Genomic DNA, 14,403 nt, shown 5'->3' with positions numbered 1-14,403 from the left:
ATGCAAATGGCGTCACCACGGTTGCACCAGCAATGCTATATAACAACAGCAGCAGCAGCAGCAGCAGTTGCAGAGTTTAAGCTGAAGGTAATCGATACTATTTATGCGACATCAAATAATATTTATTACTTGCTCGCGTTCTTAAGAATTATAACCAACGGTTATACGATATTTGCGACCAACAATTATAAGCCAGATGAGTTAAATGATAAACATTTTTCTTTTGCACAAAGCTTCTGTTTCGGTCAAAACAGATAGTTTACGTGACAGGAAGATCGTTCAGGTTTTCATATCATTGGTTTTGGTCACCGCGGAAGTAAGTTCACATTCCAAGGACCTTCGAATGACAATGAATCACGCGGGCGTAAAACAATTCGGTATTCAGTCATAATTTTGCCAACAGTCCAGAACATAGAGTACAAGCGTTGTATCAATCCCTCAATTTTGATCTAGGTTACATAAGGCGCATAAATAAATTAGTGTGGATAATTGGAATATTTATTGTCCACCTACACGTTCTTCAGCCTTCTGGGACTTGGGGGGTTGCTGGATTGTCTTAAGAGAGCTGATATTTTGTCGGCAGGAGGATGTATGTAACCGAGATGAATTTTACTCTCGTCCTTCGTTGGATGATGTTAACAGTTGTTCCTTCGAGCAATGTCGGGCGTCAGGACGGCAGAAACTCATCGAGGTATATCTTACGGCGTAATACGATTATCTTTTCCAACTGTCTTCGAACATCACATCTTTACACGTAACGAATGAATGAACGTTACATATGAAAGAAACGCTGTTATTTATTCGATATTTTTTCTTATATCGCCGCGATTTAATTTACGTACTCGTGGTACTATTTTTACTGTTTAAAGTTATTACCTCGACCACTCTACACAATTCTTAATCTGCTGGAAATAATTGCTTATAAAACTAATTTATATATATATTTTTTTGAATATAATTGAAAAGACGGCAGATATATTTCCCTGTGTTTGGTACACGTGACGCTGTCAAGATCCTCTCGTTAAGAACCCCCCGTTCTTCGTCAGTTTTCGATCAATACTAATTTGATGTAAATAACAACGGCGATGGCTATCGCCTCTGGTACCACCAATTCGCGGTTCGCGGTCTTCTCGTCACCTTTACCGAATAATAAGTTTATCGTTCACTGATTGTTTAGAATTCTATTAATCGCTATTAAGTCAACCACGCCGGCTAACCGCCCATCTACACGGTTACAAAATATTTATAACTCAGCAGTCAAGTTATCGTGATAAGAAATTTGATAAATTAGTGAATAAAAAAAAACCAATGATTAGAGAATAAGAGAGAATTAGAGATCGATGGATCGATGGATTACCGGCTCTCTGTCGTCTCCACTGAATAATTAGTTCGCTGCTGAAAAAGAGCAAGAGCGAGAGACGAATTTTAATAAAAGGAAGAGAGAAACGTCCACCGTATTTCCGAGCATACGTTACTCAGTTTATAAATATATTCACGATCGTAAATTTAATGACACACACGCGACTGCATACATGGACGTAAACGCAAATAAATAAATAGAAACCAAACACCGAAAGTGCGGTTTGCGATAAGATTAGCAATGATAATAGAAATATTGCATGAAGAATGACTTCTTATGTTTTAAAAATCCGTTTATACGTTAATTAGTCACAACTAGGTGTAGATCGGAGCCACTGAGATTTCCTAGTTGCTAGAAAGATATCAGCCCCAAGCGCACAAAAGGTGATTCATTCACAAACTATTAATTCATTAATATATATTCTCCACTTTTAAAATTCGCACATTCACTTCGTATTTCACTAAAAAAGTCCCGGCGAGTCATCGCGACACCCAATGCGGCACTTTTACATATATACTCATATCTTAACGGTATATTTGGAAAACCTGATGTATAATGACTGCCATCCGTTCAGACCCTCAACTTAGCTCCGTCCGTTTCGGGTGCCACTAAGGGAATGAGAATCTAGCGCTCGATACGATTTTACAATAAACTAAACGTCGACTCATCCGACCAATCAACCCGCTTTCAACTAGAAAAAAAAAAAAACTTGATCTAGAGACTCGATGGGAACCTTACAGCATCTAATTGTTTCGAACCTACCAACTCCATCTGTAGGAATGACGACTGCATATTTCGAATATTCAGCCGAAACTGAGTCGATGAAACGGTGACCAACCCTTGGCTAACGCATACTGCGTAGTTGGTTAAGAATTTACTGTATTCAACAAGGAAAAACGAAAAACGAAAAGTTGTACATTGACTGTGTGAGACTTATAAGGTTATTATTTTTATTTTTATTTCTATTAATAAAAATACATACTCCCGAATTTGACACTTTTTTCATACCGCTTTGTACCACACAACAACTCTTCCATAACCTAATCCATTTCGGTTATCCTGAATGCAACCCCTAATTCATGTTCTATCTTCTGTACTGCCTGCGAAACCGCGGTTTAATCATGTAGCACACAGGTACGCGGGTTAGCGAAATATTTTCACCTATACATTTTGTAAATAATATTTGTATGTTTATGTAAGTGATATTGATAAACATACATGTGTATACCTTGGCCAAAAGTATGAGACAGCCTTATAATTTTGCCCAAGAGAATCACAAAGGTCAAAGGGGGCTAACTAAATATTCATTATATATAATCAATGTTTTGGGCTTTTTTCCAATTCCCTTGTATCTTTACAAACTCAATCAATATACTCAAGAAAAGGTTTGATCATTTATGCTGAAGTAAGTCATTCTTTCATCATTGTAAGTATTATTCTACAAATGCAAAAGGTATCTGGGAATGAATCATGTGCCATAACAGTGCTTATGCAACACTGAGTCATAACAAGGCTTAGAAATGACTACAGAGATTTCATATTGTATCATTGTTCATATTGTAATAATGATTTTTCAGGAATCAGCAAGTGGTGCATCTTGTGCCAAGTACCTATATCAGTAATGTTCGGACAAACTGGAAATACTTCCTTTGGTGAGCCTCAAGAATCTTTTTGGTCTTTGTTCATTATTTGCTGGATCTGTTGAAATGTCAACTATGCCCCATACTAAATCCCATGCATTTGCAGAAAATAATCTATTTATAATTAATATCATTATTGGAAAGTATCAAAGATACAGAATTGAGGACTATACTTTGATTTTGATTAACTTGTAAGAACAAATCTCTTTTTTTACTAGGTATTTGCATTTTGGAAAAGACTGTTGATGTGGACTGTTGATGAACAGTTTCAATTCTCTTTTTTTTTTTTTTTTAAATGTTTACACATAATTCTCGAATATTATTCCATACCAGTAGGTGATGAAGTAGTACTTTTGAACTTACAAATTAATAAATATAGGAGGATTTGGTGCAGGAACCCAGAGTAGCCCATTTGGTCAATCTCCATTTAGCAAGCCAATCACAACAACGAGTTTTGGTGGAACAACTGCACCAGTATTTGGTAGTAGCAACAATTCTCTGTTCGGCACGAAGCCTACTGGATCAACTAGCGGAGGTCTTTTTGGTAGCACTGCAACCACACCTGCCTTTGGGCAGCCAGCTACTAGTCAGTCGTCATTTGGAGGTAATTAGAACACTGACAGTAAAGGCATCTCGTCTCAATGTCATTCATTCGGAGTCTGTTGTTCATAGTTACAAATTCAGATTTCAAGTAATTGTGAAAAATTGTAGGATTCAATAGTCCCAGTACAAATGCTGGGCTATTCGGTGGTCAGCAAAATGCAAATACTAGCTTGTTTGGTGCTACCAATCCTGCTCCAGCTTTTGGACAACCCACAAAGCCGGCAGGGTTTGGCTTTGGAAATACGACAGGAACTGGACTTTTTGGACAGACTCAGCAGCCTACTCAACAAACCACACCTTCTCTTTTTGGAGCATCTAATACAACAACCAATACTGGCCTGTTTGGAACTGCAAGCGGTATGTCTAATGGATAAGTTTGTCAAAAAGTTCATCACATAGTCAATTTTGCCCATAAATAATGGATGGTTCAATGTCTTAATAGGGCACTGCTATATTGATTCTGAGTTTTCTTTGCAAAGGTTTTGCAGGTAACAATACAGCAGGTGGAATGACCGGTACAATGGTGAAGTTCAGTCCTCTGACCGGCAGTGATACAATGATAAAAAATGGTGTGACCCAAACAATATCAACTCGCCATTATTGCATCACTTGTATGAAAGAGTACGAAGGCAAGTCATTAGAAGAATTACGTTTAGAAGATTACACAGCTGGTCGTAAAGGCCAGGCGCAAGGTGAGAGTTCACGCAAAGGTTTTACACACCTTTTTCCATTAAAGTTGTTATTGATTTCTCAAGTAAATAATATTATTGTATTGTTGATGATTCAGGAGCCCAAACCACTGGATTGTTTGGATCACCAGCACAACCCTCGCTATTTGGTAATCCTGGAGTTAACACCAGTACTGCTAATACAGGTAAGATTACTACACCTTGTAGATTTACTGCATATTGTTTTCACGGTACAAAGAATTTTCAATTCAAAATATCCCCTTCCTAATGTCTTCGAACAAAACTCACTGTCAATTGAGTATCGATACTTTTTCTCTTTATTTTGCAATTGACTAATTGATCCTAGAAAAAGTTTGATAAAAGATCATAATCTGTACTGCCTTTACCACAATTATGATGCTAGAGGCTTTCAGAGGCATAAAAAAACTTGATTCTATCAGTAACAGTTTGACCCACACTCACGAATAAATAATTTCAAGGATTTGGATCAGCAACAGCTGGTTTTGGAGCTACTAGTCAGCCAGCAGCTACTTCTGGGTTATTTGGAGCAGGAAAACCAATGACTGCTTTTGGAGCTGCAGCAACTACAAACAGTACATTCCCCTTCCAGTCAACTACGACAACGTCGAATCCATTTGGCGCAAACACTCAAGCTAAACCTTTTGGAGGTGAGTTGATTCAGGTTTTACTGTATTTGAGATCCATTAAAATGCTCGAAATTTTAGACTCAAATTCCCAATCTTTTCAGCTGCTGCACCCACACCACTGTTTGGCTCTACTAATACCACTCAGACACCTGCTACAGGCTTTGGACCAAATAATACTACTACATTTGGCACTTTTGGAAATCCACAACCTAATCAGGTATGTTTTCTAGTTCTAAGCAGAAGCAATCGTTTTGATCCAAGAAAGTAAGACATCCATACAAAGATGCTCAAAGCGGCCAAATATTTTATGTTCTGTAATGCTCGTTCATGTTTTAGACTATTGGACTTTTCAATCAGCCCAAATCAGCCTTCAATATGCCTGCATCTTCAGCTAGTACTGGCTTTGGTGGATTTGGACAGAATACTGCAACAAATGCTACCGGAGGTTTATTTGGTGCAAAACCTGCTGGTACAACAAGCTTTGGTGTCGCACCACCTTTTGGAGCCACACCTGCACCGACTTTTGGAGCTAATACAGCTTTTGGTGCATCACAAAATACAGGAAACTCATTATTCAACTCATCCTTCAAACCTGTCGGACAAACTGGATTTTCATTCGGTGCCACACCCTCTACTTCTACAGGACTGGGTAAGTTTGAACTACAATTATGTATTTTTATTTCTGGTAATGAATAAAACGTTTCGAATGTGTGCAAATTTTCAACAGGGGTAAATACCGGACTAAATCTTGGAACTGGTTCTATGTTATTTGGGCAAACAAAACCCAGTGGCCTCTTTAGTAACCCAGCACCTAATCCGAGTTTCAACAGTGGAGGTGGTTTTGGAATGGGTACTAATTTTGGATCCAATAACAATGCCATTGGAACTGGATTAGGGACAATAGCTGGAGGGTTTGTAGATTTTTTAGAATGTCGATAGAATCTACGATATCTACGTCAATTAAATATACGATACAAATAACTCTAAAATGACATGAAATTTCAGAATCGGAACAAATCCAACACCACAGAATTCTGGATCCATGCAAGTCCACCAACAAATCTTAGCCTTGGTTTCAGCCCCATTTGGCGATTCCCCGTTACTCAAAAACTTGTTACCTGTAAGTAATGTAATTCTGTTTGTCATTCTGTGCATTACTTTACATTTTTCATCAATAACAAGTTGATTATCATTCATGTATACAGGCTTCAGGTAAAACGGAAGATCTTTTGAAGCCAACAAATGCAACAGCAAGATCTTTGAATAGTCCTCAATACAAAATAGCCACTAATAACAGTTCTCCAAAGGTTAAAGCTAGAGCAGTAACAAACGCGCAACTTTCTAAGGTAAGAACATGAATTCGTTTTATATCATATGTTTTTGGGATTTTTGACATTTTGTTATTTCATAAAGTTCTTTAAAAAAAATTGATGAAGCCATTCACATAAATGTTTTACGCTCACGTATGTTTCTCCTAGAAATCATTGTTCGAAGGATTGGAAGAAGAAGATCCGATCTTACAAGAAGCATTTCAGCCTCGAGCCAATGCAAAGAGGCTTGTACTGCGTCCGAAACCAATAACTGTGACGGACGTGCAGTCGATAGATCGAGTTGTAAACTCAGTTGGCATCAAAGAGTCTCAAACCTCACAAGAACCTATTACAGAAAGTGCAAATAAAGAAAACTTACAACAGGATGATGTCCCACGCCCTGCCGACGACAGACGTTCTTCTACATCTTGGTGAGTGGCATTTACTGTGGTATTAGATAGACGACTATTCGGAACTTTATGTAGTATTTAATCTGGCAGGCTCAAATCAACTCTATCAAGGAAAAATAAATCACCAGTTGATGAATTTGAGGACCATCAAATGATGTTTGGAGTGTTCGATACTTTGGAGGAAGGTGCTGATGATACTGTTGCAGAATTGAGAACACACAAAAAGCCTCTGAATGTATCTCAGACTGCAACACTGCTTTCAGCTGGAGACAATGCTCAGAACTCTTCTAACATTGATAGGAGTGTATTGAACTCTTCGCGTAGCTCTGGTACAGTAGCTAATTGTCATTTCCACAAAGTGATGTGAGTGTGATTATAGTGTGATTTAATCAAATGCTTCGATTCTACTTCCTATAGATACGAGTCATGAGCATGATGAAACTCCCGCCATGGTATCTCAAACAGAACAAGAGCCGAATGCAGCTTGTGTCACACTGCATCGTATCGGTTACTACACAATTCCCTCTATGGATAAACTTGAGGAATATGTTCGCGGACAAACTTGCATTGTACCTAACTTCACAGTGGGTCGCAGAGGATATGGAAATGTTTATTTCCCAGACGCAATTGATATTTATGGCTTGAATCTTGATAAAATTGGTAAGTTGGAAAAGATTTTTAATAGTCATCTCTTTCCACTTTCGCGTGAACCAATAATGCACGAATTATTGTTTTTTGTAGTTCATTTTCGAAACAAAGAGGTCATTATTTATCCTGATGATGAACAGAAGCCAACCATGGGTGAAGGATTAAATCGCAGAGCACAAGTAACTCTCGATCGTGTATGGCCACTTGACAAAACTCTACGTCAACCAATCACTGATCCCCATCGTCTAGCTGCAATGGATTATGAAGGAAAGCTTCGCCGAGTCTCTGCTAAACATGATACCAAATTTCTGGAATACCGTCCTGAAACTGGATCATGGGTCTTCAAGGTATGTCACAGAGTAAACAAAAGACGTAGATTCAGATTCATCCCTACATTAATGACGTAGTAACAATGATGCAGACCTGTTGGCTTTAGTAAACTATGTTTGTCATTGATTCTCATTAGGTCGATCACTTTTCAAAATATGGACTCAGTGATTCTGACGACGATGATGACAATATTCCTCCAAATTCTGATCTAAAGAAATTGAAAGCCACAGTTGAGGCAGAATCAAAACTTATAGGAGCAATAAAAAAGCCACAGCCCGAAAAACAGTCATCAGACCCAAAGCAACAGGTTAGTGAGTGGGATTCGCAATCCCTGACAAAGACATCACACTACACAGAAAATTATTACAGATCGGTCTTGTCGGAGTTACTGACGGATTGAGAGACAACCAAGATACGTCCCTCACTTTTCAAAGCGAGATTTTGGACGAAACTCACATGACCTTAGATGATCTTTATTCAAGTAGGTAGCTGCAAGAAAAAATTATTGTTTTGTTTAACTTCAGCACATTCACTGGCCATAAAGTAGAAAATCATTTTTTTTTCCATTCACAGGTCACCACGAAAAAGATAAATCCATGGGTCTCAGTCCTTCTGCAATCTTCGCACGTGTCACGAGAACAGACAGTCATAAATTACAACTGATGAAAGCTAGCTTTTTTGATACAGATGACGAAGACATCGATGATGGTACATACTCACCTAATACTTGCATGCAAATTTACGTAGCATATTGATTATCTACACATGAATCTACTTTAGTTTTGTTTTTTTATTCACTAAGGCAATCGGTACGTCTGTGGCATGCGTATATCTTTCTGGTGCTGTAGCGTGCCATATATAAATTTCCATCCGTGATTTCTCGTGTTAATTTCTTATGCGAACATAATTTTTTGACCGAATTCCCTGTACGTTGATCGCCCTATTACATTTTCTGATGATTGCAGAAACGCACTTTTGAAAAAGCCCTGTAAAACTGATCGTAACTGAAAACATTCTTACTAGGATCTTGACGAATTCATTAAAATGTCTGACCCAGAGATTTATTGTCATTTTGCTGGCCAACTCTATTAAAAACAATCTTATTCACTTCAATATACCTACAGTATACACCCGTGTCCATTATAGACATTCATACAGGTATACCTGTAGAGTATGCCCACAAAATTTTTGGTTCCGACCTTTTTTAAGAAATATACCCTGTATACATTGGTATACATATCCACAAAGCTATACATACAGATACTCATCATACATACTCATACCTATCATATGCCCATCGATTTACCTTTGCATGTCCTTACCTGTTTTTTAACGTTTTTTTGTCAAAAACCACCCTATGTAATGAATTATAGCTACTATAAGATAACTTGCCCTATGACCTACATTTTACCACTATGGTATTCGTAGTAGAGAAGGCGTATTCATAATACTTCGCATAATAGAAAAGGTATTCGTACTAAACGTTGATTGAATGCTGCTGCATATTCATAAATGCATTTAAACTAGATGTTGTATGTTCAAAAAAATTTGTTTTTAACTGTCAGAAAATTCACAAATGGTCCAACTAACAGATTGACGTGACCGTTAATGTAGCGTAACATGATTTTTTTTTCAAGAAAAGGACACATACCTATTTCTGTAAACTGAAATACTGATATTATATATGGGAATAAAAAGTCTGTCAATGTTAAACATGTATTCGTAATTTTTTTTCTTGTAATTACCAAACAATTGTTTTTCTCTTCTGAACTTCTAATCTTTGCTCTAGCTTTTTTAGAAAATTGTTTAATGGTTTAGTTACCTATAAATTTGTTACAGGTATTCATAAAGAGCAAATAAATTTGCTTGCCAAAAGCTCGACAAAAATAATTCCAAGCACAGAATCCATAGAAGCTATGGAGGAGGATCAAACCGTTCCCTCATTTTTGGCTAAGGAGTCTGGACTTATGAAAGGTGTGTATTCGATCGTTTTACATATGCCTCATTAGTGAATCAGTGAAATAAACTCACTTGAGGTGCGTCATTTTTTCCAGACTTTCTCTAATGTACTTCACATATCTTAACAGCAATATGTGCCTTTTTCCAACACAGAAAAGAAGCCATCCGAAGTCTCGAAAGTTAATGCAATCAGACCCTTTGCTCTACCCCAAGCCTTTTCCTCTCTCATCGTGAGGCCTGATACAGTCATTTTACAATTTCCGTCAGAAGTTTTGCCATTAAAAGAATCTATTGTTGGGAAACTGAATGCTCGTTGCACGGCTGATACAGGTGAGCAATCCAAATTGATTACAACATTTCGTCGATTGATAGCAGTATTTTGAAATACACTTTGCTTGACATATGAATACATTAAATAATGTCATCTTCCAGTCACAGACTTAAGAACTGTATTTTTCTCGATTCGTTACATAGGTATTCAAATGGGACGTTCTTTTCGAGTTGGGTGGGGTCCGGGCCTGTCGCTTATTTCTCTGAGCACGCAAAAACAAGCAGCTGTGGTACCTTTACATGGTAAATTCAGCCAACTCGGATCTTATGTAGCGGGTCGTTTACTAAATGATAACACATCAAGTATTGTACAGCGATTACAAATAGTCGGTGGTAGAGGTGGTGATTCGGACAATATTCAAATTTTCAAGGTAATACTTCATTAACTGATCATTTTGATTATAATTTTCGCAGGAATTCATTTGCTGCACTGAAATGTGTGGTATTTACTGCAAAAAAAAAAAACAAAAAAAAAATTGATAATTAATATACTGGCAATGCGTTTCCAGTAATATGAATTGAATTGATAATATTTTGATAATTTCATACAGGAGAGTATAATTGGTCATCTTCGTATACAATTAGACCATTGCATTCTCGGTCAAGAAGGTGATTGCCCAGCAGTAGGAGCAGGGGTAGGGCCAGCGACGTTGCATGCTCACTGCAGTCTTGCACAAGAGTTAGCTGATTCACAAAATCCGGATCCTCTGGCTTTTTATGCAAACCATGTGTGGAATCTTTGTGTAGCACTTTGGGGAAATCTACCTGATCTACAATCTGAAACTGGTGAGACAATCTAGGAGCAATCTTCTGCAAACTATAAAATAGCGAAAGAGTCAAGAAATTCGAAGATTAGGTCAGACGCCTGTGCTGATTTGGTTCATAAGTCAATGCATAAATATTTTACATATTTATCTATAGATCAAGTAAAGCACCAAAATGTGATGGTTCGAAGAGAGGCACTCAGCGAGTGGTTAGAAAATGTCTTAACAGAAACGTTGACAAAGGGAATATCACAAGAGGAACCATTGGATACCAAAATTCTTTCATTACTTGCGGGTATGTTTTATAAGAAAATTTAAAATTGCTTTTTACAACTTCGTGCTAATATAAAACAATTATTTCCACTCAATGATAGCGCATAAACTAGAAGAAGCTTGCAAAATCGCACGAGAAGTAGGTGATCATTGTTTGGCAGTATTAATGGCTCAACTTGGAGGAGCACCGAGTGTCAGAGAATTAATCAAGCAACAACTAGCAGTGTGGCAGTATACTGAAAGTGATGCTCACCTTTCGCCGCATAAGCTGAAGCTATTTATGCTCGTTGCTGGAGAGCCCATTATATCTTTAAAACATGGATTTATCAATGCATGCGAGGCACTGGATTGGAAACAAGCACTGGGTCTTCATCTGTGGTAAACATGTCATTACTATCTAATAAAATTTGCCATTCCTTTTGGACTATCAGATATATTTTACAACGTTATTTCATGTCTAGGTACGTGTGTCCTCCTACTGCATCAATTACGGATGCAGTTAACCTATACGAATCTGCTTTTAATGGATCTGAGGCAGAAGCGTATGCATCACCACCGACCCCCGTATACCAAGAGGAGGATTATGAGGCAGAAATAAGCAGTGGAAAAAAAATTCAAGACTTATGTTTCCACTTGTTGAAGCTATACTGCACCGGTAACCATCCTCTTGAGCAACTTTTGAATCCACTGACTCACACTGTAGATCCGTTGGATTACAGAATTAGGTGGGTATTCTAAATGACAACTATTCCAATGTTATGAACACCATGAAAGTAAAGAGAAATATTTTTTTCAGCTGGTTAATACAACAAGTGCTCGTGGCGATTGGCTATTCACATTTGTCCGACCATGTTGCTGCATTGACACATGTAAACTTTGCTGCACAATTAGAAACGTATGGACTCTGGCATTGGGCGATTTTTGTGATATTGCATCTGAAAGATACAGGTAGACGGCGATCGGCAATCATTGATCTTCTGTCGCGTAATGTCCAATTAGACGAGACCACTGAATATATTAAACAAGAAGAATTCCTGAAAGAAGAACTTGGCATACCTTCAATGTGGATCAACAAAGCAAAGGCCACCAAAGCTCGTGCCATGAAAAGGTATCAAACCGTGCTTGAGTAGATGCAGAAAATTTGTACATGCTACAAAGGCAAAGAGAGTTTAAATTTTCCGATGATCACTAAGCATTTTTTTTGGTTCAGGTATGGCGAAGCTGCTTGGTATCACATCCAAGGTGAACAATGGAATATGGCTCATGAACTCATAATTGATCACTTAGCTGCTGATGCAATTATAAATGGTGAGTACAGTACTGACAAACTTTGCCGAATTTTCGGACCACACAGACAGTCGAGTCTAAAAGAACAATATATTTTGAGTCGTTATCTTAGAATACACATAGATTTTGAAAAGACAAATAGAGCTATGATTGTTACAAATGACATGTTTCCCCGTATTTTGGAAATCTTTCAACTCGACCAAATACTTAACTAAGTAACTTCGATTATGTTACAGAAAATTTGGAATATCTAAAGTCATTGTTAAGCCCACTAGTCCCAACTGAAGCTCACAGCACCATTAATGGATGGGCGCACGGAGGACAATTACTGTGGGATTATATGTTGATAACTGCAGAAGTAGAAGCGTTACTTGCTGGAAAGTCTGACAGTACAAATATTGGTTATAAACTTGAGTTGTTGCAGCCAGAACTGAAAACCTTGTGTGCAAAGATCAATCAATTTCCTTGTCCAACGGCTAAGCACAGGTATAGTGTATAATACAATGTAGACGATCATTCGTCTACATGATTCAGCAACCTACCCAAAACCGTTATTTGAAATAACATATGATCAATGAATGATTTGTTAATTTTAATCACAGGTTGTGTCAAGCAGAAATAGCCAAAAGAACTGCACATTTAGTTCGGAGTTTGGTGCTTTTACAATCTGATGGAAAAAGATCGACTTCCAAAAGTTTGACAAATTTGGTTATGCAGTTACCTCTACCAGAAGACTATGCCCAGCAGGAACTTCACCACATTGTTAGCATGTGTGTGAACGAATTAGGGTCTCAACAGGTCACATAAAGTATAATTAAATATCGTACGCAATTAAAAATTATGAACTTTACGCCTAAGGATATAGTGACAATGTAAGATGATTTTCAGTCAAGATAATTTTCATCACAGTTTTTTAATAATAGTACCGAATTTCATTTTCATATAATTTGTTAATAATTAACTCACGTGTAATAATGCTCCCAAACCCTCGATTATAGACCGTGCAGAGGCTACGACTCGATGTATTCCATTTGAAAATAATCCTAAATGTTTTGTCACGTTAATATGATAATAAAAAATATTTTCAACAGATGGAGTAGACTAATTGAGTATTGATTATACATGAAAACCTATGATAACTATCTATATTAATGAAGATGATTATACAATACAAATGCGCGATGGATGCTCAATGCTCATGACGAATGCTGAATCCTGGATCAAAGCTGTGGGAATCAATCTATTTTGAAAGTTTGCACAGGAAGAGATTATGCGAAATACTGAACGACTAACGATCATCAAGAACAAAGAAGCTAAGGAAACGAAACCCTATTGTTGTGCCAATCATACCCATTAAACGTCCTCAATATCATTAATTATTTCTGTGATTTTTTTCGGGTGATGATTCAAGATTTCAGGGCATGAAAACACCAAAGCCTATAGTCTTTGACGTTTTTGATGCAAATATTTGATATCTCAGAGTCGAAAAACACCGAAGACTATAGTCTTTGACGTTTTTGATGCAAATATTTGATATCCCAAGTCAAAAAACTCCAAAGACTATAGTCTTTGACGTTTTTGATGCAAATATTTGATATCTCAGAGTCGAAAAACACCAAAGACTATAGTCTTTGACGTTTTTGATGCAAATATTTGATATCCTAAGTCAAAAAACACCAAAGACTATAGTCTTTGACGTTTTTGATGCAAATATTTGATATCCCAAGTCAAAAAACACCAAAGACTATAGTCTTTGACGTTTTTGATGCAAATATTTGATATCCCAAAGTCGAAAAACACCAAAGACTATAGTCTTTGACGTTTTTGATGCAGATATTTGATATCCTGAGTCATAAAACACCAAAGACTATAGTCTTTGACGTTTTTGATGCAAATATTTGATATCCTAAGTCATAAAACACCAAATACTATTGTCTTTGACGTTTTTGATGCAAATATTTGATATCTCAAAGTCAAAAAACACCAAAGACTATAGTCTTTGACGTTTTTGATGAAGATATTTGATATCCCAAGTCAAAAAACACCAAAGACTATAGTCCTTGACGTTTTTGTTGCAAATATTTGACATCCCAAGTCAAAAAACACCAAAGACTATAGTCTTTGACGTTTTTGATGCAAATATTCGATATCCG

At 37.2% G+C, this 14,403-nt stretch overlaps 2 protein-coding genes across 12 annotated transcripts in view; one reads left to right on the top strand and one right to left on the bottom strand.

Annotated features, from left to right (window-relative positions):
* The window catches only part of LOC105688402 (bromodomain adjacent to zinc finger domain protein 2B), a 63,960-nt gene extending 61,967 nt beyond the window's left edge, over positions 1-1,993 (bottom strand). For 8 of the 10 annotated variants that reach the window (XR_002305809.2, XM_048653951.1, XM_012404681.3 and 5 more), the window contains exon 1: positions 514-1,982. The gene's annotated coding sequence lies outside the window, so the exon portion shown is untranslated. Of the gene's footprint in view, positions 1-513 lie in introns of all 10 variants that reach the window. The other 2 variants (XM_012404683.3, XM_012404684.3) reach the window with 2 other exon arrangements.
* A 156-nt stretch (positions 1,994-2,149) lies between these two features.
* LOC105688461 (nuclear pore complex protein Nup98-Nup96) lies at positions 2,150-13,342 on the top strand. 2 transcript variants are annotated; one of them, XM_012404816.3, is made up of 30 exons: positions 2,150-2,300; positions 2,938-3,012; positions 3,395-3,604; positions 3,712-3,960; positions 4,083-4,295; positions 4,391-4,477; positions 4,772-4,960; positions 5,041-5,156; positions 5,276-5,588; positions 5,667-5,850; positions 5,945-6,059; positions 6,145-6,285; positions 6,418-6,680; positions 6,750-6,988; positions 7,077-7,319; positions 7,401-7,654; positions 7,774-7,944; positions 8,007-8,118; positions 8,211-8,345; positions 9,477-9,611; positions 9,750-9,926; positions 10,071-10,297; positions 10,478-10,712; positions 10,848-10,985; positions 11,065-11,341; positions 11,425-11,688; positions 11,760-12,071; positions 12,174-12,271; positions 12,487-12,736; positions 12,853-13,342. In XM_012404816.3, the coding sequence occupies exons 2-30, from the start codon at positions 2,982-2,984 to the stop codon at positions 13,055-13,057; spliced, it is 5,583 nt and encodes a 1,860-aa protein (XP_012260239.2). In that variant the 5' UTR covers positions 2,150-2,300; positions 2,938-2,981; the 3' UTR covers positions 13,058-13,342. The 2 variants fall into 2 exon arrangements, with proteins under 2 accessions (XP_012260239.2, XP_012260236.2); XM_012404813.3 differs by having other exon boundaries at positions 3,380-3,604.
* The last annotated feature ends 1,061 nt before the right edge of the window (positions 13,343-14,403 follow it).

This window comes from Athalia rosae, chromosome 4 (assembly GCF_917208135.1).
Source record: "Athalia rosae chromosome 4, iyAthRosa1.1, whole genome shotgun sequence".
In the NCBI taxonomy this organism is placed as follows: Eukaryota; Metazoa; Arthropoda; class Insecta; order Hymenoptera; family Athaliidae; genus Athalia; species Athalia rosae.
The sequence above is the reverse complement of the archived record's forward strand: the minus strand, read 5'-3'. Positions and strand labels throughout refer to the sequence as shown.